The sequence below is a fragment of the Camelina sativa genome, chromosome 13, assembly GCF_030686135.1.
Source record: "Camelina sativa cultivar CO46 ecotype springtype chromosome 13, ASM3068613v1".
NCBI classification, from domain to species: Eukaryota; Viridiplantae; Streptophyta; class Magnoliopsida; order Brassicales; family Brassicaceae; genus Camelina; species Camelina sativa.
The window spans coordinates 25,651,079-25,676,859 of record NC_141892.1 but is presented as its reverse complement, the minus strand read 5'-3'; the positions used below and the strand labels follow the sequence as shown (position 1 = coordinate 25,676,859).

General features: G+C 36.2%; 4 protein-coding genes, 1 long non-coding RNA gene and 3 pseudogenes across 7 annotated transcripts; 6 read left to right on the top strand and 2 right to left on the bottom strand.

The window, feature by feature from the left end:
- The first annotated feature begins 923 nt into the window (after window positions 1-923).
- Window positions 924-3,814, top strand: LOC104738522 (protein S-acyltransferase 18-like). The gene is made up of 9 exons (XM_087481347.1): window positions 924-1,273; window positions 1,565-1,678; window positions 1,776-2,114; window positions 2,217-2,285; window positions 2,380-2,451; window positions 2,545-2,673; window positions 2,779-2,859; window positions 2,938-3,108; window positions 3,197-3,814. Exons 1-9 carry the CDS (start codon window positions 1,163-1,165, stop codon window positions 3,701-3,703), a joined length of 1,593 nt encoding a protein of 530 aa, XP_087337473.1. The 5' UTR covers window positions 924-1,162; the 3' UTR covers window positions 3,704-3,814.
- Window positions 3,815-3,946: 132 nt separating this feature from the next.
- Window positions 3,947-4,594, bottom strand: LOC147930018 (uncharacterized). Its single transcript, XM_087480829.1, has 2 exons — window positions 4,501-4,594; window positions 3,947-4,401 (listed from the first exon to the last, which is right to left on the bottom strand). The coding sequence occupies exons 1-2, from the start codon at window positions 4,592-4,594 to the stop codon at window positions 3,947-3,949; spliced, it is 549 nt and encodes a 182-aa protein (XP_087336955.1).
- Window positions 4,595-7,833: 3,239 nt separating this feature from the next.
- Window positions 7,834-10,112, top strand: LOC104737608 (UDP-D-xylose:L-fucose alpha-1,3-D-xylosyltransferase). Its single transcript, XM_010457824.2, has 4 exons — window positions 7,834-8,591; window positions 9,021-9,182; window positions 9,272-9,493; window positions 9,628-10,112. Exons 1-4 carry the CDS (start codon window positions 8,106-8,108, stop codon window positions 9,841-9,843), a joined length of 1,086 nt encoding a protein of 361 aa, XP_010456126.1. The 5' UTR covers window positions 7,834-8,105; the 3' UTR covers window positions 9,844-10,112.
- A 489-nt stretch (window positions 10,113-10,601) lies between these two features.
- Window positions 10,602-12,980, top strand: LOC104737609 (uncharacterized). Its single transcript, XM_087480449.1, has one exon. The coding sequence runs from the start codon at window positions 11,439-11,441 to the stop codon at window positions 12,738-12,740; it is 1,302 nt and encodes a 433-aa protein (XP_087336575.1). The 5' UTR covers window positions 10,602-11,438; the 3' UTR covers window positions 12,741-12,980.
- On the top strand, window positions 12,857-17,800 carry LOC104737610 (UDP-D-xylose:L-fucose alpha-1,3-D-xylosyltransferase-like; annotated as a pseudogene). Its single transcript, XR_015577733.1, has 5 exons — window positions 12,857-12,873; window positions 13,406-13,859; window positions 16,814-16,975; window positions 17,067-17,289; window positions 17,407-17,800. The product of XR_015577733.1 is annotated as a UDP-D-xylose:L-fucose alpha-1,3-D-xylosyltransferase-like (transcript).
- On the bottom strand, window positions 15,532-16,681 carry LOC109128299 (uncharacterized). 2 transcript variants are annotated; one of them, XR_002034784.2, is made up of 3 exons: window positions 16,508-16,644; window positions 16,236-16,350; window positions 15,580-16,070 (listed from the first exon to the last, which is right to left on the bottom strand). It is a non-coding gene; the product is annotated as an uncharacterized LOC109128299 (long non-coding RNA). The 2 variants fall into 2 exon arrangements; XR_015577988.1 differs by lacking the exon at window positions 16,236-16,350 and having other exon boundaries at window positions 15,532-16,070; window positions 16,508-16,681.
- Window positions 17,801-21,099: 3,299 nt separating the features above from the next.
- On the top strand, window positions 21,100-23,380 carry LOC104738520 (uncharacterized; annotated as a pseudogene).
- A 763-nt stretch (window positions 23,381-24,143) lies between these two features.
- On the top strand, window positions 24,144-25,546 carry LOC147930017 (uncharacterized; annotated as a pseudogene).
- Window positions 25,547-25,781: the final 235 nt, after the last annotated feature.

Here is a 25,781-nt window from a genome sequence, read left to right as displayed (position 1 = left end):
TTTTGGTGGGATATAATTTAGCTTTAGATTATTGTAATAATTATTATAATATATTTTAAATATAAAAATATAAATAAGTGTATGAAGTAAATATAAATATGATTTTTTCCTCTAACTAAAAATATTTATATATTTATTTCAGGAAATAATTTTTTTTTATATATTTTTAAAAAATTGTTTAGGGTTTATGATTTATTTTCTTCAACAATTTTAAAACCCGCACATGGTGCGGGCCGTTATCTAGTTATTTATATATAACAATGTAAGTATAATATGAGTAATTAACATTTTTGTTATATCTAGTGGATATATAGGATGTCAAGAGAGATATAAAATATAAAAACCAGTGGTAGTGTGGTACTATCAACGACAAGGATAAGCAATTAGTAACTACCTACTAAAAATGTTAGCATTTTCAATAAGCGATGAATCGCTGAAACTTGTTATTATAGCGGGTGAATAAAATAAATGCGAAGTTGTCCCGCACGTCTCCATTCAGAACATTAATAGTTATAGTCTATGGATGGTCACTTAACTACTACTAAACAGTAATAACTTAATCATTGATCGAAGCTGCTACTGTAAACAACTGCAAAACAAAATATGATTTTGTCGTTGGTACATGTTACCAATGATTACAAACAAACAAAATATGTAAAGATGTGTTAAAAGCACTACTTTTTAACAGCTTATAATGAACTCGATCTCGGGTTATTCTATCCTATAATGAGTATTGTTTTCACCCCATGTAGATGTAGTTTGTATTTCTCCTTTTGCATTGTTCTCATCTTCTAACGGGTTTGACCACACCGAAAAAAAATATATATATATTTGCCACAACATCTGAAGTTTAAGGCCCAATATTTGACCTCATTACATAAATGGGCCAATTTTTATAAATTAGTCATGTTAAAAAAGAGGTCAATGAATGAATCATGAAAGAGGCGCCGGATGAGCAAAGTAAAGTAGATCTCTCCGAGCGTTACTTCAAATTTTGAAAATCCGACCGTTGGTCTCGTCGTCGTCCTCTTCTTCTTAATACAAAACAAAGAAAAAACAAAACCAAAAAACTCAACCAGATTAATTATTATTAAATCCCCTTGAATAAAAAAAAACCAGAGTAGTCTTTTTTGAGCTAAGAGAGGAGCGGTCTCATGGAGTCATGATTTTGCTTAGAGATTATGTGAAAAAAAAAAAAAAAAAAATCAAAACTTTTGGAGTTACAATGATGAGACGACGCCATGGCTGGGAACAACCTTTACACCCATTACAGGTTTCACCTTCTTTTTTTAGAAAGTTTCTTACTTTATTTGGAAATCTCCCTGTATCTATTTCAATTTCATCTTTTGCGATCTATTGAGGAGGAGTGAACTTAATGAACTTTCTGTGCTGAGAGTCTCTTCAATTTGTGAGCTGAATCAGTTAGTTGATAATGTTTCCCAGGTGTAGATAGCTTATTTATGTGTCACCAGGAATTAAAAAATCTTGACTTTTTGATGAATCCTGTAGCAAAGTTCGCATCTTTTGATTCTTGGTTACTAAAATTGAGCTGCTTTGTGTGCAGATTGTGGGAGCTGTTATTTATAGTGTTCTGGTGGCATCCTTTTATGTATTCCTCGGATTCTTCATTGGGAATCGAATAGCTATTATCTCACTTCTTTCGGTTTTCTCCTTTGTGGTAAGAGTTAAACTCAAAGAAGTTGGATTTGTGTATTGTAATCGAATCTTGAAGAACCAACCTTGTGCTGAGAAATTTTTTTTTCCTTTTTTTTCAGGCGGTTTCGGTTATAGTTTTATTCGTGAGGTGTACTGCGATTGATCCTACGGATAAGACTAGTGCTAAGAGAAAGAGAAAGTCTAAATCCAAAGGAGTCTTGATGAAGCTGAGATTCAAGGTTGTTTTGAGTCAAGTTATTCTGAGGTTTTTCAGGAGATTAGAGAGTAAGATCTTGAGAAATTTTCTCAGAAGAACCTATTTGGATCCATGGAAAAGCAGTGTGCAGCTTGAACCACTCCTTCCATTCCCACTTGTTATGAAAGATGATGATTCTTCTGTTACACCAGACCCTAAAGAAGAAGATGACATCTCTTATTGTTCACTTTGTGATTTAGAGGTTTGCCTTTCTTTTTTTTTTTTGGAACTAATTTCACATTATCAACCATTTCTGTCATGAAAACTAGGACTTCTTTAGACGTTTATTTCAATTTTTATTTAGGTTAAACGCAGCAGTAAGCATTGCAGGACATGTAACCGGTGTGTTGAAGGGTTTGATCACCATTGCAGGGTAAGGTTTTTAAGGGAATCTTAGTTTCTGAAACTGCTCTTCTGTCTTGGATTTGTATTCATAAGTTTTCTCTGTGTGTATTTGGTGTATTCAGTGGCTTAATAACTGCGTTGGGAAAAAGAATTACGCTACGTTTATACTCCTAATGGTTTTCGTCTTGCTCATGGTGAGTATTGATTTCTCTCTCAACTACTTAAACATAAACATGAAATGTTATGGTTCATTTAAATAATGATACTGACTGCTTTTACTGTAACAGCTAATTATAGAAGGTGGAACAGCCATTGCCGTATTTGTCAGATGTTTTGTGGACAAGAAAGGGATGGAAATCGACTTGAAAAGAAGGCTTTACGTAGAGTTCCCTAGATGGGCTGTTGCTACAATATCTGTATAGTTTCCTATACATATGCTCTTTACATTTGCTTCCTTTCTCAAGACATCTAATGCAGCTTCATCTTGCTTATGAGTTTGTAATGTTTTGTTACTCTTACAGGTTATATTGGTCTTGTTCACAGCCTATGGCTCGGCTGCCATGGGGCAGCTTTTCCTCTTCCATGTAGTTCTCATAAGAAAGGTAACTCTTACAGTCTCCTAGCTAGTATTTATCAGCAGAAGTAGTTTGGTTTGACAAGTAATGCTCAAATATCTGCAGGGGATGAGAACATATGACTATATATTAGCGATGAGGGAGGAGAATCAATTTGCAGAAGTGGACCCTTTTGATGAATTAGATTCATCTTCAGATGAAAGCTCAGATTTTGATTCACCTGAAAGACCAAGACACACGTTTATCTCCAAATTCATGTGCAGGAAAGCAAATGAGGTGATTGTCTAAAAGGTTTTGTTGTTTTACTTCTCTTGTTGTGGCTTTGAAGGATTCTCAAAGATTCTGTTTTGTTTTTTTAAAACAGAATCAGCAGAAACTATCTATAAAGATTGAAGGAGATGAACGTTCACCTTCCACACTGATCAACAAGAAACCGGGTTTTCATGTAAGCATAAACCCATGGAAACTGATAACTTTAAGCAGTGAAAAGGCTCTACAAGCAGCTGAGAAAGCAAAGGAAAGACTGAGAAAACCGAAACCAGTTTCTGAGACTGAAGAAGATTCACTTAAGCCACTTCCATTAGAGACGAAATTTGGACTTTTGTTAGATCCAGCCAACAATACTAACGCCGTGTTACCACCATCAGCAACTGCAGCAGTAAATCTTCAGGTTTCACCAGGAAGATTCTCAAGCCCAAGGAGAAGGTTTTCAGGATCTTCATCTGCCACTGTGCCATCACCGAAGCAAAAATACAGGAGTAACTTTGACTTGAAGCTGACAGAAGTCTCTAGGGAGCTTGAGAGTTACATCTCAAGACAGGTTTTATGTTCTGTGATAAAGCAAGATGGAAGTGAAGCATCACCAAGGTAAAAGAAAAGAGACTGTTATTTTGGTTGTTGTTCATCAATTATGTTACTTATGTTCTGGTTGGTTTGTTCTCACTCTCTGAGAAATATTTAAGATCTGATTAAACTTTTTGCATCCTCTTGTTCGACATTATATATATATATATATATAAATAAGTTATTGAGATGCCAGAATGTTTTAAAAACAAAGCAAGAGAAAACCCTCAAATAACAAATGGAGCTATAAAGAAAAGAATGGAATATTAAACTACAAGTTTCTTAATAAAGACATGAACATGGCTTCTTCTACTGTTATGTTTTGTCCAAATAATAAACTAGCAATCTCTGGATCCATCTCCTGAGTCAATTCGTTGCGAGTAGTGGCTTGTTCACAAGGTTTCTGCTGTTCTTGAGTCAACTGTGGCGGCTCTGTTGTTTGATTCGTAGTCATCAGCGGAACATTGTCTTGTTCCTCATTGCCTTGTTGTTGAGTCTCCATAGGAACCACTGAAAGATGATTGCTCTGATGATATGGCTGACAATAATGCGGTTCATCTATGGCTTGGTTCATTGATACTGGAAGCTGTGAAGAGAGATGTGTGGCTTGTCCATTAATCTGGTGTTGCTGTTGCTCCATTGAGAAGTTTTGATATTGATCACCCAATATGTATTCTTCTTGAAGCTCCATTGGAAGTTGTGAGGGATCTGTGTCTTCTGGTAAACCTTCAAAAAGATGCATAAGATGGTTGTAATCGTATTCGTCTTCCTTGAAACTCGTAACGTTTTGGTGATTTTGATCATTGTGTTGAGCCGAGTATAAACCAGAGCTTCCAATCCGATGATGCACCCCTATGGCTTGAGCCGAGAGTGGAGGATCCGTCTCTTGTCTACAAATATGGTTAAGGTACTCAGCCATGTTTCCATAACCATAATGCTCATGCATAAGGTTGTTAGTCGTGGCTTGTGCACAAGGTTGCTGCTGTTTTTGAGTCAAGTGTGGGGTCTCTGTGGTCCGATTCATAGTCATCAAAGGAACATTGTTCTGTCCCTCATGATTTAGTTGAGAAGCCAAGTTTCCGACCATATTGTCTTGTTCTTGAGTCTCCATATGAATCACTGAAAGATCACGGCGCTGATGATACGGCTCGCCATACTGGTGCTCCTCTATGGATTGGTTCATCATCATAACTGGAAGCTGTGAAGAGACATGGGTGGCTTGTCCAATAATCTGGCGTTGATGTTGCTCCATTCGCAACTGTTGATGTTGAACAGCCAATATGTATTGTTCTTGAAGCTCCATAGGAAGCTGTGAAGGATCGTATGGATGAGCCGAGTGTGAACCATCCATCTCTTGTCTCCGAGGCTGGTTGTAGTACTCAGCCATGTATCCATAACCATGATGCTGATGATCAGACCCCTCCACTAGTCCAAGAATCTGGCGTTGATGTTGCTCCATTCGCAACTGTTGATGTTGAACAGCCAATTTGTATTGTTCTTGAAGCTCCATAGGAAGCTGTGAAGGATCGTATGGATGAGCCGTGTGTGAACCATTCATCTCTTGTCTCCGAGGCTGGTTGTAGTACTCAGCCATGTATCCATAACCATGATGCTGATGATCAGACCCCTCCACTAGTCCAAGAATCTGGCTTTGCTGATGAGCGAGCTGGCCATATGAACCTAAGTCTCGGTGCTGCTCAATGCCTTGTTGACTCTCGCGAGGAGGAGGAGCACCCAAGTATTGAATATCTTCAGCAGCAGCAACATGAACATCATTGCGATTCTGATTCTCTTCTTCCCCACGCGGCGGCTGTGGCTGTGGCTGTCCAATCACTATAGGTTCGAATCTTGGAGCGTATGCATAAAGAGTCTTGTCCTTACCCGGTTTAAACTTGATTGTACACAGAACCACTTCCTGATGAGATCTCTGTTTTACTTGATGATCATCCAAAATATACTCGTGCATCACCCAACCAGTCTTTTCGTCTTTGATTCTAAAGCTTATAAGCTGCATAGTTCCGACCTTGACTCCGTCTTTTTTTATATCCACATGACCATTCGACTTCCACGTACCTGCCCCCGCCACTCGGCTCATTCTTTTCGAGTCAGCTTTTGTTCTCGTAAAGAAGTAGAACCACATGTTCCTTTTGGATCTAAAGTGTCTTACGTGTTGAAGAAGCCACGGTTCTTTCTCGTATATATTCATCTCGTATATATAACTAGAGCTTTTCCCTTCCTTTCTCCAGCGTAGATAACGGTCGATGAGCTGCAAACTTGTGGGATTGAAGCGTGAACCCGGGATTTGAGATCGTCTTCGAGTCACCATCATGATTCGACGGTGGCTTTATGTCTTCACGGCTGTTGTACTTGTGGATGAAGCTTAGGTAGGTTCTTTGTGTCACAAATTGTGTATGCCCAAGTTTCTTTTATATGGCGGAGAGGTCTTTTCTTTTATATATAAACAGGGAAAACTCATACAAATCCTATTCGTAAAAGAACATGTTTTAGACACAATGCATGCTATTCAAAATTTAAAATAAAATAAATTAAAAAACCATTTTACCTAATTACAAAAATCTAGAATACACTATGTGATCTATAATAGATTTTGGATTTTGCCATAACGTTTTTTTGTAACTCTTTCAGAAGTAATTTTTTGTTTGACATAATGTATCATATACCCAAGCTAAAGAGATGTTGGACATGGGTTTCACCCAGCTTTGACAGCCCCCACTCAACCCATCTAAGAAATAGTCAACGGAAAACTTCTAGAAGATTTGACCGGCCATATAAAGTCAACTGGGCCGGTGAAGCTTCTATAAGGCCCAATTGGATGTGCAGCCCATTAAGCGATGGTCCGGAAAACGATCGCCAACTTAACTTTGAGACGGTACCACGTCAATCCCAAAGCACGAAGTTGAGACGTCCCATCAACTATAAATAATGGGATCGATAAGCGAAGAAAACAAGTAACCTGAGATAGGAGTCTGGAGACAATCTAATTCTAGTTCTAAGCGCTAACTAGCCGATCTTTGGTTATCTTAATAAAAGTTCTTAGTTTCGCCTTTTCCTCTTATTATTCTATGTCTGTACGTTTATTTGTTTAACAAAAAAGCTTTTTTATTTTTTATTTTATTTTATCAGCGCAAAAAAATTTAACTATATTTAGGGCCCTTGGCCTCATCTAGTAGTTAGGCTCTACTCATCTTAAAATCACTGATATAGAAGTTTGACCAAAAAGAATGTACTGACCATTTATATTTTGCATCAAAATTTAGGATTAACTTAATCCGATTGAGGAATCTTAGAAACTGGGATCGACAATTATTGAATATGTACCGATATATTGTTGATTAATAAAAGAGAAATTCCTTTAAATACCACTAAAAAAGTTTTTTTTTCCAAAAATACCACATTTTAGTTTTTTTTTTCCAAAAATACCACAAAAGTTTTTTTTCTAAAATTACCACAAACACAAAAAATTGATTTTTAAGGATGTATATTTTTTTTTAGGTTTGGGCTGACGCATTTAGTTTTAGGGTATAATTTTTAGGGGTGGGGCTTAGTATTTAGAATTTAGGAATTAGTTTTTAGTATCAGAATTTTTAGTTCAATTATGTAGTATTTTTGGAAAAAGTAGATTTTAGTAGTATTTTTGGAAAAAAACTAACTTATGGTATTTTTGGAATAAAAACCTATTTTAGTGGTAATTATGACAATTGACTATAAAAATTACAAATTAATGGAGACTTTTTTAAACATGTAGTATTATATAATAAATTAATAGTTATTATAAATTATCGTGAGTTTAAATTACTTAAAGTGATCATGTGATTGAAACTAACTGAACATGTTGACTTCTAATTCCAGTAATAATATAGATACAGTATATTCATGTTAGATCCTATGAATAACAAAAGATGGTGAATTTGTTGATGTCGTAGTAGCAGCCATGTTTTTGAAAAAAACAAAAACTGATTTTGGTAGTTTGGCTCCATATTTTGGTATTTTATAATTTTTTTTTTTTAAAATGACTTTTCTTCTTGCGTGTTAAGTCATCTTAAAACAACTGAAATGTAGTTTTTTTGACCAAGAATAATACAAATTGGGATTCTATATACGACTTTATTAATGATTGACTTCAATATTGACTTCTTCATGGCCAATTTGTAATCTAATATATTTATAATTAAAATTGGGATTTTATGTGACTTATTAATGATCCATTAACATTATTTTACTTATATTATAAAGTAATGAACAAGTTCGCGCTAGGTATTATTATATACTACAAGTTAAAACCTCACTCAAAGTGGCAAGAATAATTCTCAGCTATTTTGGTTTTATATATTTTTCATATCTTAATTTGAAATCCGATCTAAGATTGTGAAACATTCTCTGCCAAATTGTGTCGCTGTGAAGCTACAACAATGGCGCAGCAACCGCAACGTATAATCAAAAGCTCATTCTCATCCTCACCTCGTTCTTATTCTTCAATCTCAAACCGTCCCGTCTCTCTCCTTCTCATTCTCCTTCTAGCTCTCTTCCTTATCCTCGGTGTACTCTTACCCTGGCCAGGATCTCCCTTATTACTATTTCCAAACAGAGTCTCTTCTTATTCTACATCTTTGTCTCCGGAAGCCAAATCCAAATGGCGTGACTATACCCTCGCTGAGGCTGCCAAGTTCGTTGCTAAGAACGGCACTGTGATCGTCTGCGCCGTGAGCTCACCCTTCTTGCCTTTTCTCAACAACTGGTTGATTACTGTTTCTAGACAGAAGCATCAAGACCAAGTCCTTGTGATTGCTGAGGATTACACTACTTTGTACAAAGTCAACGAAAAGTGGCCTGGCCATGCCGTTCTTATTCCTCCAGCGCTCGATTCAAAGACGACCGCACACAGTTTTGGTTCCCAGGTAAAATAACTTTTCACCTTTGATTGAGATATCCTTAATTAGTTTCTTTGAATTCATGATGGGATCTAGCCAAAAACGGTTTTGTTAAACGGGAATGGTTATAGTGGCTCATGTTGTTCGGTTCTTATGTGATACCTGAAACCGAACCAAATCCGAAATTTCGGTTTGGTTCATTGGTTCCGGTTAATATGCCTAGTTTGAGTAGTCAAAAAGGTTTTTCCCTTAATACTGTATATCCATGATTGATCCATATGGATGACAAAAGATGGTGAAGTACTTGTGGATGTTGTAGCAGCCAGTTTTTTTTTTTTTTTTTTTTTTTTTTTTTTTTTTTTTTTAATTTCTAATCTTGATCTAATTTGAGTGATCATGTATCCCTGTGTGATGGAAACAGTTCTTTAAACTAACTTATTCGTCATATGCGATTAGGGTTTCTTTAATTTCACAGCTCGAAGGCCGCAGCACCTCTTGCACATTTTGGAGCTAGGTTACAATGTTATGTACAACGATGTTGATATGGTATGGTTGCAAGACCCATTTCAGTATTTGGAGGGAAGCCATGACGCATATTTCACAGACGACATGCCTGAAGTATGTGAAAACAAATCACATATAAATAGAGTATTTGGAAAATTTAGAGTGTTTTATTTATCTAATTCTCGGGTTAATTTCGATTTTAGATTAAACCTTGGAATCATTCTCATGATTTACCACCTCCGGATGGAAACGGAGAGACTTATATATGTAGCTGCATGATTTACTTGCGTCCCACTAATGGTGCAAAGGTTCTAATGAAGAAATGGATAGAGGAACTTGAGTCCCAAGTTTGGTCTGAGTCGATCCGTTTTAAAGCAAATGATCAGCCTGCTTTTAACTTAGCACTTAACAAAACAGCTAATCAGGTACGTTTCTTCGTATACATAAAATTCTCTAATCTACTAATTAATTAACGAATGTTGTTTTAAGGTTTTGTTTCAATCTCATCTCTTTGGTGTAATTTTAACTTGTTTTCTTTGGTGATCTTTCTGTTCGACAGGTGGATCTCTACTTGCTTTCTCAGGTAGCTTTCCCAACAGGAGGATTGTACTTCAACAACGAGACATGGGTTAAAGAGACAAAGGGAAAACATGTCATTATCCACAATAACTACATTATCGGTTATGACAAGAAGATGAAACGCTTCCACGAATATGGTCTATGGCTAGTCGATGATATTCATGCTCTTGAGTCTCCATTAGGGAAATTACAGTAAATTCTAATGAGGTAAAGAAAGATACTTCCACTGAGCTAATTACTTGACAATTTTTTGGGATCTTTAAAGGTATGTGTGAATAATGACTAACTCAGTGTGCACTTGAGTTTGGTTAAATCCACTTGTAATGTTAGTAGAAACAGAGGAAAGCTGCAGGGAAATAAAAAAGATAGGGAGATTTCTGTGGCAGACAAATTTTGGCATGTATGTAGTAAACAAATGACATTATTTGAATCACAAATAGTTAAAATATAATAATTGCATGGAAACAGAGATGCAAAATGACAACATGTCAACCACTACTTGTTGACTTATAACCGAACAGCCGCACAAAAGCAAACTAGACTTTTATTTGCTAGTTACCGACAGAGCAAAGCTAGTTTTATTACCCCTCCATCTAGTTATCTTTGTTTCGTTTCATTTACGATGAAGGGTTTGATCAATCCACGTACGTTCACAAAATGGAGCTAGCGATTCTGCTTTTGCTCTTTCTCTGTACCATGTATCCAACAAACTGTAAACTGTATCTTCTTCGCTTTAAGGACCACCATACGATATTATTTGACTTAGCTAGCTGCATTGTATAGACTTAGCTTCTATTGTTTTTTTTTGACAAGTGGTTCTTGTTAATAAAATAATGTTACTGATTAATTATCATACAACACCATAATTAAACATCTTTAGTGTTAATGAAACACCACTAGTTCAAAAGTCTGACATTTTCTTTAAAATATGTAACTACCAATTAACATCGTTGATGAGATTAACGAGAGAAGACTTTTGAGTTTTATGAGAGAGAGAGAAACGTGAAAGGAGCATCCTTATTAGCTTTGAGATTTCAGATCCAACTTCTCTTTCTCCTTCTTCTTCTTCTTTCTTCTTCTTGTTCTTCTTCTTCTTCTTCTTCCAAATATGGATTCTGAGGGAGTGTTAATACCGTTAGTCCATGAGCATGCTATGATGCCTTGGAATGATCTGAGGAAAGGTGATTGTTGTGGCCACTTTCAAGCTACCAGCAGTGATGGCTACTATTGTAAAAGCTGCAATCATTTTGTTCACAAGATATGTGTCGAGTCCTCCATATATATCGAGCATCCATCTCACCCCGATCACACTCTTGTCCGTCGATTACTGGGGAAAAACTTTTATGATTACTGCGATTTATGTGGCATGAAATTTTCTAACAATTCTTTATGTTATTCTTGTGAGTTATGTGACTTTGACGTGCATCTGTACTGTGCCAAGTACCCACCACCAGAGGTTATTGACATTTCCGAGACGCATCACCACAAGCTCACCCTTTTTAAAGAACAGATCCGGTTCGACTGTGCTGCTAAATGCTCCAATTATTTTAGTGGTGCTCAGTTTCCTTACAAATGTCATGAATGTGATTTAGCCTTCCATGTGGGTTGCGTATTGCATCCGTCAGAGCTAAATCTCCCTGTAGAGGTAAACCACTCTTACCACCCCTGGCATCCTCTTAAGCTCCACACAAGTCACCACCGGACTATTCTGATCGAACATGCCGCCTTTGCTCAACACAGATTGATGTTAGATTTTTTTATCATTGTTCTTTGTGTAACTTCACCTTGGATATGCGTTGTGTTCTACATCCACCACAACAATATCTTCTGAATAAGAAAGCACATGATCACCAACTCACCCTTCTCCCAAGACTCGATTCTTTTACATGTAATGCTTGCGGTCGGAAGGGAGATCGAAGCCCTTACGTGTGTTTTCAATGTGGTTTTATGATCCATCAAGACTGTCTTCGCCTTCCACGCGTCATAAACATTAATCGGCATGATCACCGTGTTACTCGCACTTCAGTTCTTGGTTTTGTCAATTCTGTATGTGGATTTTGCCACCAGAAGGTGGACTGGACTTGTGGAGGTTTTTCGTGTCAGAGATGTCCTGGCTTTGTTATTCATTCGAAATGTGCCACTAGATGGGACGTGTGGAACGGGGAAGAACTCGAAGGCGTACCTGAAGAAACAGAAGATGTAGAGCCATATGTGGTAATAGATGACAACACAATACAACATTTTAGCCACAAAGAGCATTACCTAAGACTCCACGTTAATGGTGTTCTTTGTGACGACAAAAAGCGGTGTCGCGCATGCACACATCCCATCTTTCTCCAATCCTTCTACAGCTGTATGGATTGTGACTTCATTCTCCACCAAAACTGCGCTGGATTTCTTAGAATGAAACGGCATGTACTACACAATGAGCGTCTTACTCTTGTTACAAACGAGGCTAACTTTTTTACTTGTTACGCTTGTCGCAGAAGCTCCAATGGTTTCAAATACCAGCATTGGAAGAAGACACTCGATGTTCTGTGCGCTGCAATTTCTGAGCCATTTTCCCATCCAAGTCATCTTCCTCATCCCTTATATTACACTTCAATACATGAAGGTTTTGTTTGCAATGGGTGCAACGAGAATATTTGGACAGGTCTTGGGCTCGAGTGCATTGAATTAAATTGTGAATTTGCTATATGCTTCAAATGCGCCACTATGCCACAAGTAATAAAGCATAGAGCTGATGATCATCCTCTCTCACTATGTTATGACGAAGAAGCTAGTGGTATATTATGGTGTGATATTTGTGAAAGAAAAACCAATCCAAGGGCATGGTTCTACACATGTAAAGACCACCAGGCTAGTTTGCATACAACTTGTGTCCTCGGAGACTTTTGGGGGCTCATGCCAAGAAGTACAATAGAGAATTACCAAAAATATTATGAAGTGGTGCTCAATAATAGTATATCTCGTCCACTTTGTAGTGGTACCTCGTGGTGGGGTTGTAAGAGTAAGTTGCACTGCATTTTTCCTATCATCTTGAAGAGAGTTGGGACATCTGATAAATACGTTTGCTCTTATATATGCCTCTGAAGCAACGATGTCTAGCGAGTGGGGTTTCTTTTAGATTTCTTGTACCATTTTTTTTACAAGTTCATTTCCATTATACAGTTGATTTCCTTAATGTATTATTTACTCCATTATTTACTATGTCGATTTCCGCACGGTTTGTTGTTTGTTGTTTTTTAACATTTTTGTTTCTATAAATTGAATTGTTTTGTAATTGTTTTTTTTTTCTTTTTAAATCTTATTTGAAAATGGACATTCCCCCTTTTTATGTGTTTTTGTATTTTTGAAATTGTTATTTTTTCATTACCTTTTGTTTTAAATATATATAAACTAGATAAGCGGGTTTAAAGTTTTGTAAACTAAATTAAATTTTACAAAGTTATTTAAAATTTGTTATACATTATTTCTTAGTTTTATGTTTGCTATAATTTACATATTTATATCCATTTACAAATCTTTTATGTATATTACCATTAAAAGCGTATTTTTTTACACTTAAATATACAATATATTACAAATATATTATTTACTACCACCTATAAAATGTCTGTATGAACACATTAAACTAACTACTATATATCTTTTTAATTTCACTTTTGCATAGTGTGTTTAATTACTAAAATTATTCACTCAAAAAATATTTAGAGTAAAAAATATATTAATGAATGATATAACATTATAATCAAAAGCTCATTCTCATCCTCTCCTCGTTTTTATTCTTTAATCTCAAACCGTCCCGTCTCTCTCCTTCTCATTCTCCTTCTAGCTCTCTTCCTTATCCTCGGTGTACTCTTACCCTGGCCAGGATCTCCCTTATTACTATTTCCAAACAGAGTCTCTTCTTATTCTACATCTTTGTCTCTGGAAGCCAAATCCAAATGGCGTGACTATATCCTTGCTGAGGCTGCCAAGTTCGTTGCTAAGAACGGCACTGTGATCGTCTGCGCCGTGAGCTCACCCTTCTTGCCTTTTCTCAGCAACTGGTTGATTACTGTTTCTAGACAGAAGCATCAAGACCAAGTCCTTGTGATTGCTGAGGATTACACTACTTTGTACAAAGTCAACGAAAAGTGGCCTGGCCATGCCGTTCTTATTCCTCCAGCGCTCGATTCAAAGACGACCGCACACAGTTTTGGTTCCCAGGTAAAATAACTTTTCACCTTTGATTGAGATATCCTTAATTAGTTTCTTTGAATTCATGATGGGATCTAGCCAAAAACGGTTTTGTTAAACGGGAATGGTTATAGTGGCTCATGTTGTTCGGTTCTTATGTGATACCTGAAACCGAACCAAATCCGAAATTTCGGTTTGGTTCATTGGTTCCGGTTAATATGCCTAGTTTGAGTAGTCAAAAAGGTTTTTCCCTTAATACTGTATATTATTGGGCTGTATATGGGCTTCGAGACTAGTATCTTGGTCGGCAAGTATAGTTTAGGGTTTACTCAATATTGTGTCATGTATATAAACGATTGTCAAAAAATAAACAGCGCCACAAAAGGATGCAACACGATATGGACCCCAAACATTAACGTGAGTTAACTCAAAACATTCCTTTGTATTATTTGAACTTTCATAAAAAACATCTCTAGTTTGCTTAGCCCGGAAATAAACGTCACAAGGACTAGGACTAGCAGATTGCAAAATACCAGACAAAACGGGTAAAGAAGAAAGTACAGAAAACGCAGGATGTCCCAACTGCTGATGCCACAAAGTTTGATCAACTGAAGCTGCCGCACGAGTTACATTAGCCGTTGCCACATCCGTTAAATAGTAGACCCTATGAAAAATTGATTCACCTTTTCTTCTTCTCTCTCTCTGGCGATAGTTGCATAAACACCACAGAGTTTAAAGGATATTTAGCTCAGTGTTTTCCCATCAAGGATCTTGGGACGCTCAAATATTTCCTTGGTATTGAGGTTGCTCGTAGTCCGGAAGACATTTTTTTATCTCAACGGAAGTATGCGCAGGATCTTGTTGCTGAATCCGGGCTCTTGGGAACGAAACCGTCTAAAATTCCTATGGTTCAGAATCATCAGCTCAGCCTTGATGCGAGTCCGTTGCTTCCGGACCCTGCTCGTTATCGGCGTCTTGTTGGTCGCCTTATTTACTTGAAGGTAACACGTCCTGAGCTCACATACCCTATTCACATCTTGTCTCAGTTTATGAAGGCTCCACGAGAAGCTCACTGGGATGCAGCCTTGCAAGTGGTTCATTATCTCAAAGGGTCGGTTGGCCATGGCATTTTACTTCGTTCTGATACGGAGCTGATTCTCACAGCATATTGTGATGCTGATTGGGGAACATGTCCTTTAACTCATCATTCTCTCAGTGCCTATTTCATGTTCCTCGGCGGATGTCCTATATCTTGGAAAACTCAGAAACAAAAGGTGGTTTCTCGTTCTTCGGCGGAGGCTGAATATCGCTCCATGGCGGATGCTTTGAAGGAAATTGTTTGGTTGCCTGGGTTGCTTAAAGATCTTGGTTTTCCTCAACAGGCTCCAACACGACTGTTTTGTGACAATAAAGCGGCACTACACATTGCCGCGAATCATGTTTTTTACGAACGTACCAAACACATAGACCGGGATTGTCATTTTGTTTGCGATGTTATACAAGACGGAGTCATTTCTACAGCGCATGTTTGGTCGGAAGATCAATTAGTTGATATTCTAATCAAAGCCCTTGGTTTTCAACAGTTTAGTCTTCTAATGTCCAAGTTGGGCATGGTGTCCCTCCCTGCTCCATCTTGAGGGGGAATATTGGGCTGTATATGGGTTTCAAGACTAGTATCTTGGTCGGCAAGTATAGTTTAGGGTTTACTCAATATTGTGTCATGTATATAAATGATTGTAAGCCGTTCATGAACAAACACACACACATATTCTCTTAATTCTACATATATCCATGATTGATCCATATGGATGACAAAAGATGGTCAAGTACTTGTGGATGTTGTAGCAGCCAGTTTTTTTTTTTTTTTTTTAATTTCTAATCTTGATCTAATTTGAGTGATTATGTATCCCTGTGTGATGGAAACAGTTCTTTAAACTAACTTATTCCTCATATGCGATTAGAGGTGTCAAACGGGCCTCTGCGACCAAACGGGCCTCTGCGACCAAACGGTCTGACCGCGATGGTCTTGGTTGTCGTCGGATCCGCTGCGGACAGACCCGCCACGGGCGGCGGGTTAAGTACTACTGCCCATACCCGCCCCGCTTACCTTAGCGGTCTAACGGGCATGCCCGCCAAGCCGTAGCAGTCTTGATTCCTTGCTTCATACCTTGTTCCTTCTGTTTCTCAATGTTTTCATCTGCATGTTTCAACAGACAGTCCAGACTTATCCATTCGTCCCAACTATCATTGTATAAGAAGATGATACAAAGTAAATCAGACCTTCAAAATCATCAAATAAAATCAAGAACTTGGCAAACATTCGAATTTAATAATCAAAAATCTGAACTCCCTAATCTACAAATAGTTTACCAACACTATATTGGAGGAGAGAACCTCTCTACTAACCTTTTGTTCCAACTCTGCCAAAAGAAATACATCTTCAAAACGAGAGACACAAAATATACATTTTCGTTTTTCTTGGTAAAATTGATAAATATCTAAACTTTGTTGATTCTGCAACCTGAAAGCAAGAGGATCCCCGCACAAAATTTATTCAGCCACAGATTATACACATCCAATATCAGTGGGAACCATCATGCTTCGATTTCCACCTAACGCAACATTGTAAAAAAAAAAAAAAAAAAAAAAAAAAAAAAAAAAAAGAGAGAACAACAAACCTGAATGAATCGGCAATCGGGTACCAGTCTTCACTTAGATTCATCAAAAACATCTCTGAATTCATGGAGAATTAAGAAGAATTGACACAGGGTGAAAGAATCGAAGAAGAGGAGAAGAAGACGAGATGTTCTTCGGACTGACCGCAAACCCGCGGTCTCAGTCGGACAAAACCCGATTAACCCGCAAACCAAACGGGTTAAGTCCGCGAGACCCGCTATTTTTTGGGCATCAATTATAAAGCCCATACCCGACCCGTTAAGTGACATAATGGACAAGGCCCGTTTGACATCTCTATATGCGATTAGGGTTCCTTTAATTTCACAGCTCGAAGGCCGCAGCACCTCTTGCACATTTTGGAGCTAGGTTACAATGTTATGTACAACGATGTTGATATGGTCTGGTTGCAAGACCCGTTTCAGTATTTGGAGGGAAGCCATGACGCATATTTCACGGACGACATGCCTGAAGTATGTGAAAACAAATCACAATTAAATAGAGTATTTGGAAATTTTAAGAGTGTTTTATTTATCTAATTCTCGGATTGGTTTTTGTATCCAGATTAAACCTTTGAATCATTCTCATGATTTTGCCACATCCGGATCAAAACGGAGAGACTTATATATGTAGCTGCATGATTTACTTGCGTCCCACTTAAGGTGCAAAGGTTCTAATGAAGAAATGGATAAAGGAACTTGAGTCCCAAGTTTGGTCTGAGTTGATCCGTTTTAAAGCAAATGATCAGCCTGCTTTTAACTTAGCACTTAACAAAACAGCTCACTTGGTATGTTTTTGCTTCCTCCAAGTACCAATTTCTTATATTCATAAAATATCCTCCAATCTAATCTACTTACGTGTGTTGGATTATATGGTTTTCTTTTAATCTCTTTGGTTTCTGCAGGTGGATCTCTACTTGCTTTCTCAGGTAGCTTTCCCAACAGGAGGATTGTACTTCCAGAACGAGACATGGATTAAAGAGACAAAGGGAAAACGTGTCATAATCCACAATAACTACATTATCGGTTATGACAAGAAGATGAAACGCTTCCACGAATATGGTCTATCGCTAGTCGATGATCATGCTCTTGAGTCTCCATTAGGGAAATTGTAGTAAATTCGAATGGCTAAAGAAAGATAGATCCACTAAGTGAATTCCTTACAATTTTGGGGGATCTTTAAAGGTATGTTGTGATGTGTTATATATGACTAACTCAGTGTGACTTGAGTTTTATTAATCCACTTGTAATGTTAGTAGAAACAGAGCAAAACAGGGGAAATATAGAGACATGGTCATATATGGAGATCTTTGTAGCAGACAATTTTTGTCGTGTATGTAGTAAACAAATGAGATTCGAGATGTATATATGTCCATTAGGGAGATTACAGTAAATTCTAATGAGGTAAAGAAAGATAGTTCCACTGAGTAAAATTACTTACAACTTTTTGGGGATCTAAGGTATATGTGAATAATGACTAACTCAGTGTGACTAGAGTTTGGTTAAATCCACATGTAATATTAAAACAGGGAAATATACAGAAATGGAAATCTTCGTGGCAGAGAAATTTTGACTAGAGTTTGGTTAAATCCACATGTAATATTAAAACAGGGAAATATACAGAAATGGAAATCTTCGTGGCAGAGAAATTTTGGTATCTAAATATACATTTGGACACATTTATAAAAAAATCCTGAAGTTAACTTATTTACAACCATGCTATTACCATTTATTAAAAAAAATAATAATTAATAATCTATGATTGGAATCGAAAAGCATTCTAGGCGTCCGCTTCCGTCCCGTCTAGGCGCTATAGCACCGTCTAGACGACCGCTTTGACCGCCTAAAATTGTAGTATCATCATTTTAGTGTATTTTTAAAATTTTAATTGCACAAATTTAAAATTTATAAAGTTTATTTCTACAAACATAATTATAAGTGTTTAATATGTTATTTAAAATGAATTGAAATAATGTTTTTATCTATTTTTTGTTTTTGATTTAATATTTTTATTATTCTTATACATTTTTTTGTATAATTATGTATATAATATCTCATATATATTAGTTTATAGTGTAAACGCCTAAACTCGCCTAGATTCCGATTAGGCGTTCTAGGCGCTAGGCGTTGGATCACCGTCTAGTGAACGTCTAGCATTAAACGTTAATATAACAAGCCCAAGCCCATCTCAGTTCTACGTTTTACTAATTTGTTTGTGGAGACAATCATTCCTTCGGTTGAGACAAAAAAAAACAATAATAATTTTTAAATAAAAATACAAAAAGACAAGAAACATAATATTTACCCAAAGGCCCCAACTAACAAACATTATTAAGTTTTCTTACCTTCTTTAAAGAAGTGTTTTTAATACCCAATGCATTATTATAAAGACATTTGATCCATACTAATAGGTAACAAATGCTATAAATCAAATAACCAATTAAACTGCGGACCACCATTTTAATCAAATTGCACAACTATAAATACAAAAGTGTTAAAATGATATATAGATGAAACAACCTAAATTATGTTTGACAAATTATAGTATGCTCATCTAATTATAAAAAATTATAGAATTACAAATATATTATCCATACATTATAAATAAAATACAAAATCACAAAAACATACTCATTGTTTACTAAAGTAAAGTAAATTATTAGAACAATAAGAATATTTTAATTTTTAAACCCGCGGTCAAGCAATAAATATACATACTAGGAAATATACAATACATAATATATTAGACTTTAAAACAATAGTACATTTTAAAAAATATAAAACATTTAGTTCACAAAAATAATAGCAAAAAATCGCAATTTAGTTACGTATAGATAAAATAATAAAATAATAAATATATTATTTTATATATCCTTAAACAAATCTATAGTTTTGCGGTGTACCGCGGATGAATATCTAATGTATGTTATAATCAATGAGATTCGTGATGTACATGTCTTAGTTAAATATAATAATTACATGGAAACAGAGATGCAAAATGACAACATGTCAAGCACTACTTAAATACAAGCTGACTTACAAAATATAGTCGAACTAGCACTTGACTCGCACAAAAACAGATTAGACTTTCTATTTGTTTATTGTTTCTTGATGTTAGAGAGCATAAAATAGACGTGCTAGAACCTCAGTCCGTTGATTCGAAATATAATAGCTAAAATATAGACAACCATACATCCCAAATTTGTGAATGTATATTTGACTATGTCAATTAAATATACAACATACCCTTATATACTAATTAACTAAGGCTAGTTATACCGGGGGTAATTTTTTTTTATAATTATTAAGAAATTATGTTATTGTATATTAATTTTCTAATATTTTTTAATTAATATTTAGATTCTATAATTTTAGAAGGATTTTATTTTTTTGTGTTTTGTACTATATATGATTGGCATAATAACTCTTGTTAACTCATTTGATATCAGACTAAAATATTTTGTGTATTTTAGTAGATCAATCCATAAGAAAATACATAATCATATTTATGTAAACTCCAACACGTTTTATAACATGATTTGTAAAAATTAACAAGTTAAAAGTATCTAAAATACTTAAATTTTGAATACTAATTTTAAAAATATTTTTAATTTCAAGTTTTGATATTTATTCATATAGCAAGAGTTTAATTATATAAATCTTACAAAGTAGGTTTAGGTTATTTTGCCAAATATAACACGATAATCATTAGATTTTTGTACACTGTGAGTAGGAATCCGAAAAAAAAAACTAAACTAATTTGATATTGACAAAAAAAAATTTTAAATATTTAATTTAATTATTTGTGATAAAAGAAAGTAATGAAAATAAAACTGAATATTCTTCTATTGATCAAATAAAGCTAATATACTGCAGGAGGGTGAATTATCACCACATATCAAATTCAAGGAACAAAGCAAGGTCCGGCCCATCGAAACCCATCGAAACTCTCAGCTCGGAGAGGATGGTAAAGGAGGATTACCGAGTTGATATCCGAGCTGGACGTTGACTTGGAGGGCAAGGTCAGAATCTGAGTGGAATATATAAAGAATATGCACCAGTTGAAGAGAGGGGGAAAGTTTTCTTAGGCGAATAAGGAAACTACACATATTGGAGATCGAATTCCCAAAGTAAGTATAAAGAGGAGAAAGAAAAGCTCCGAAAAGATAACACTTTTTTGGCACTCAAGAACTCTAGACTCGGGAGCTACGGAAAAAACCTAGCTTTACCCTAACGAAAGTAAACAAACTGTCGAATCTTGTTCTTGAATCAATTAAGATCTCTTTCCGCTTATTGAGCTTGTGTTAACCGCTCGGTTTACAGTCCGTGCGGGTTGTCCTCGCACATGTACCTAAATTTATGGAGATTTTATATGAATATTAATTTCTAAAATTAACAAATATATATGAAACGTGAAATTAAAAAATAATGACAGGGGTAGAGGCAGCTCATAAATGGATCGTGCCGACCATAATAGTTATCTTTCATTAACCACCGTTACCAATTCAAAAGTCTGATATATATTAAAATACAAAACTTTTGATTTTATAAGAACATCGTTGATGAGATTAAAGAGAGAACACTTGTGTGTGAGTTTGAGAGAAAAAGAAACGTGAAAGGAGCTCTTTTTTCTTCTTAGTTCTTCAAAATCTTGTCGTAATACGACCATGGATTCTGAGGGAGTGTTAATGCATGCCGTTGATCCATCCGCATCCAATGGTGCCTTGGAATGGTCTGCAAAAAGGTGACTGTTGTGGAAGCTTTGAAGCTACCAGAGATGGCTACTTTTGCAAACAATGCGAGTATTTCTTCCACAAGAAATGTGTCGATGAGACCTCCGAATATATCGAGCATTCATCTCACCCCAATCATACTCTTCAGCTTCAAAAACAATTACTAGTAGGACGTCGTTGCTGCGATATATGCCGCAATTATATCGAGAATCTATTCTATCATTGTGATCTCTGCGACTTCGACATGGATCTATATTGTGCAAAGTACCCACCACCAGAAGTTATTGACGTATCTGAGACGCATCACCACAAGCTCACCCTTTTCAAGGAGCCGGTCGAGTTCGCCTGTATTTGTGCTAAATGTGGGAAGATTTCTTCTGGGTTTCCTTACGTATGTTATGAATGTGAACTAGTATTCCACACGTATTGCGTATGGCGCCCATCGGAGTCAAAAACCCCGTCAGAGATAAACCATTCTTTCCACTCTCTACATCCTCTTAAGCTCCTCACAGGTCCACCACCAGACTATTCTGAACGAAAGTGCCGTCTTTGCGCACGAGGGATTGGTCATGACCGATTGTTTTATCATTGTTCTTCTTGCAACTTTACCTTGGATATGCATTGTGTTTTGAATCCACCACAACAATCTCTTCTGAATTTGAAAGCTCATGATCACCAACTCACCCTTCTCCCAAGACTCTTTCGTTTACATGTAACGCTTGTGGACTCAATGGAGATCGAAGCCCTTACATTCGTGTTCAATGTGACTTCATGATTCACCAAGACTGTCTTCACTTACCGCGCCTCATCAACATTAATCGGCATGACCACCGTGTTTCTCGAACTTCTGTTCTTGGTGTTGTCAATTCTGTATGTGGAGTTTGTCATAAGAAGGTGGACTGGACTTGTGGAGGTTTTTCTTGTGAGAGGTGTCCTAGCTATGTCGTTCATTCGAAATGTGCTACTAGGGATGATGTGTGGAACGGGAAAGAACTCGAAGGAATACCTGAAGAAATAGAAGATATTGAGCCATATGTAGTAATAGATGACAACACAATACAACATTTTAGCCACAAAGAGCATTACGTGAGACTCCAAGTTAGCGACGTTCTATTTGACGACAACAAGCAGTGCAGCACATGCAATCATCCCATCGGTCTCCAATCCTTCTACGGATGTATGGATTGTGACTTCAGTCTCCACCAAAACTGCGCTGAATTTCGTAGAATGAAATGGCATATGCTACACAATGATCGTCTTACACTAGTTACACTTACAAACGAGGTTAAACTCATTCACTGTTATGCTTGTTATAGAATTTCCAATGGTTTCAGATACCAGCATGGAAATTCTATTGCATTTGATCTTCGGTGCCCTTTAGTTTCGGAGACATTTGTCCAGGCAAGTCATCTCGACCATCCCTTATATTACACCATATATTCTGTATACGATAAAATATTATGCGATGGTTGCAACATGGAGAAATCTCAGGTGCTTAAGTGCATTGAACATGATTGTAGATTTGTCATATGTTTCGAATGCGCCACTTTATCACAAGTGGTAAAGCATAGAGTTGACGATCATCCTCTCTCACTATACTATGGCGAAGAGGCAAGTGGTAAATATTGGTGTGACATCTGTAAAGAAGAAACCAAACCCAAGACCTGGTTTTACACGTCTAAAGATCACCGGGCAAGTTTGCATACGAGCTGTGTGTTGGGAGACTGTTCAGGGCTCATGCTAAGAAGCACAATAAAGGCTTGGAATAAATCATTAGAGGTGATTCTCAATAATAGTATGTCTCTTCCATTTTGCAGACAGTGTAAGTTGCATTGCATTTTTCCTATCATCTTGAAGAAACTTGGAACCTCAGATGAATACTTTTGCTCTATTAAATGCTCTATTTTATGCGGCTGAAGCAAGATGGCTAGTGAGTGGGGTGTGCTTTTAGATTTATTGTACCACTTCTTTTACAAAGTTCATTTCCATCAAAAGTTGATTTCTTTAATGTATAATTAGGATCCTGGGTACACGGCTAGAAAGTTAAATCTTTTTTTATAAATGGTAGTTGTTTGTTAAATTTTGTTTGCTTTATTTATTGTTATAATCATCTATATATATATAAAGTTGATTTTTCTCTTTTCTCCTTCCTCCACGTCATTATCCACCTAATCAATATTTTTTTTTTGCATAAAAATACTATTTTAAATATTTATTAATTTTTTATTTTTTATTTCTAATTAATAATACTAAAAAGTAAAAAAAACAAATTAACTAAAGTTAATTAAATTTTAAAATAGTATAAACAATAAAATAATTTTTTAGTAAATAATAAAATAATAACTATATTAAATGAATTAAGTAAACTAAATGAAAATTTTAAAATATTAAAAATAATACTATGAATTTGTTTTAGTAATAATGTTATTATTCAAATTATAACCAAAAAATGGTCATATTCCAAAATTTGGGTTAATGAGTTTTGGAATGGAAATAAGATTTTAATGTAGTAAAAAAAACAATTTATGTAATTGTATTTATAAAAATCTCAACAGAAAAATAAAATTGAAGTGGAACATTAGTTTCTAAGAAACATATACTACAAAAAATTATTCTTAGCTTTCACTTATAAAAAATAAAAAAAATTAGGGAAGTGACTTTAGTTAAGTGGTTACAACACCACTTCTGCGACCGAACCCACCAGAGTTCGACTCCACTAAATAGTGTTGCCCCGCATAGTAGGGATTGGCCTTATCAATTCAATGATGACAAAAAAATTAATTTTAACTCAACTAAAAAGTTTAAATGTAAAACGAAGATATTGTAAGGGTCACATTTTTTTTGGAAAACTATGAAAAATAATTTGGAAAAAATAATCCATCTAAAAAAAATCAACTCTTATACTTATACACTACTTCTCTTGTACTGATCTTATAAACCACTCTTACCACCCCTGGCGTCCTCTTAAGCTCCACACAGGTCCACCATTGGACTATTCTGATCGAACATGCCGCCTTTGCGCAAGACAGATTGATGTTAAATTGTTTTATCTTTGTTCTTTGTGTAACTTCACCTTGGATCTACATCCACCACAACGATATCTTCTGAATCTGAAAGCACATGTTCACCAACTCATGACCCTTCTCCCACAACTCGATTATTTTACATGTAATGCTTGCGGGCTGAAGGGAGAACAAAGCCCTTATGTGTGTTTTCAATGTGGTTTCATGATCCATCAAGAATATCTTGACCTTCCACACGTCAGAAACATTAATTGGCATGATCACCGTGTTACTCGCACTTTTGTTCTTGGTTTTGTCAATTATGTATGTGGATTTTACCACCAAAAGGTGGACTAGACTTGTGGGGGTTTTTCGTGTCAGAGATGTCCTGGCTATGTTATTCAATAGAAATGTGCTACTAGATTTGAGGTGTGGAGTGGGGAGAACTCGAAGGAGGACTTGAAGAAACAGGAGATGTAGAGCCATACGTGGTAACATCCCATCTTAGTGGTGTTCTTTGTGACGACAACAAGCGGTGTCGCGCATGCACACATCCCATCTTTCTCCAATCCTTCAACAGATGTATGGATTGTGACTTCATTCTCCACCAAAACTGCGCTACATGAAACGACATGTACTACACAGTGAGCGTCTTACTCTAGCTACAAACGAGGCTAACTTTTTTAATTGTTATGCTTGCGACATATGGTCTAATGGTTTCAAATACCAGCATGGGAAGAAGATACTCGATGTTCTGTGCGCTGCAATTTCTGAGCCATTTTCCCATCCAAGTCATCTTCCTCATCCCTTATATTACGCTTCAGAAAAGGAAGATTTTGTTTGCAATGGGTGCAACAAGAAGATTTGGACAGGTCTTGTGCTCAGGTGCATTGAATTAAATTGTCGATTTGCTATATGCTTCAAATGCGCCACTATGCCACAAGTAATAAAGCATAGGGCTGATGATCATCCTATCTCACTATGTTATGACGAAGAAGCTAGTGGTAAATTATGGTGTGATATTTGTGAAACAGAAACCAATCCAAAAAACATGGTTCTACACATGTAAAGACCACCAGGCTAGTTTGCATACAACTTGTGTCCTCGAAGACTTTTCGGGCCTCATGCCAAATAATACAATAGAGGATTAATCGCAAAAATATTATGAAATGGTGCTCAATAATAGTATATCTCGTCCACTTTGTAATGGTAGCTGGTGGTGGGGTTGTGAGTTGCATTGCATTATTCCTATCATCTTTAAGAGAGTTGGAACCTCTGATAAATACGTTTCCTCTATTGAATGCCTCTGAAGCAAATATGCCACATACTTCAAACCCGGGGGTAGTTTTCTTTCAGATTTACTCTACCATTTTTTGTACAAGTTCATTTCCATTTTAAGTTGATTTCCTTAATGTATTATTTATCTTAATCTTGATTGGTCTCATGTTCTGTATATACTATTACTTTAAGGCCCGTCACACTCTCGATCTGGGATTTATTATTCGGATCATACGCTTAAGTAGTATCCTGAAGTTTTCGGTTTTG

Bases quoted from the DNA above. Each gene is read 5' to 3' on its own strand.
- LOC104738522 (XM_087481347.1), top strand. From the start codon at position 1,163: ATGATTTTGCTTAGAGATTATGTGAAAAAAAAAAAAAAAAAAATCAAA. The intron at 2,860-2,937 runs GTAACTCTTACA...AAATATCTGCAG, and splicing joins ATGTAGTTCTCATAAGAAAG to GGGATGAGAACATATGACTA. The intron at 3,109-3,196 runs GTGATTGTCTAA...TTTTTAAAACAG, and splicing joins TGTGCAGGAAAGCAAATGAG to AATCAGCAGAAACTATCTAT.
- LOC104737609 (XM_087480449.1), top strand. From the start codon at position 11,439: ATGCGTTGTGTTCTACATCCACCACAACAATATCTTCTGAATAAGAAA.
- LOC104737608 (XM_010457824.2), top strand. From the start codon at position 8,106: ATGGCGCAGCAACCGCAACGTATAATCAAAAGCTCATTCTCATCCTCA. The intron at 9,183-9,271 runs GTATGTGAAAAC...TTTCGATTTTAG, and splicing joins TCACAGACGACATGCCTGAA to ATTAAACCTTGGAATCATTC. The intron at 9,494-9,627 runs GTACGTTTCTTC...TCTGTTCGACAG, and splicing joins TTAACAAAACAGCTAATCAG to GTGGATCTCTACTTGCTTTC.
- LOC147930018 (XM_087480829.1), bottom strand. From the start codon at position 4,594: ATGGCTGAGTACCTTAACCATATTTGTAGACAAGAGACGGATCCTCCA. The intron at 4,402-4,500 runs GTTTATACTCGG...ATCTTTTTGAAG, and splicing joins TCATCGGATTGGAAGCTCTG to GTTTACCAGAAGACACAGAT.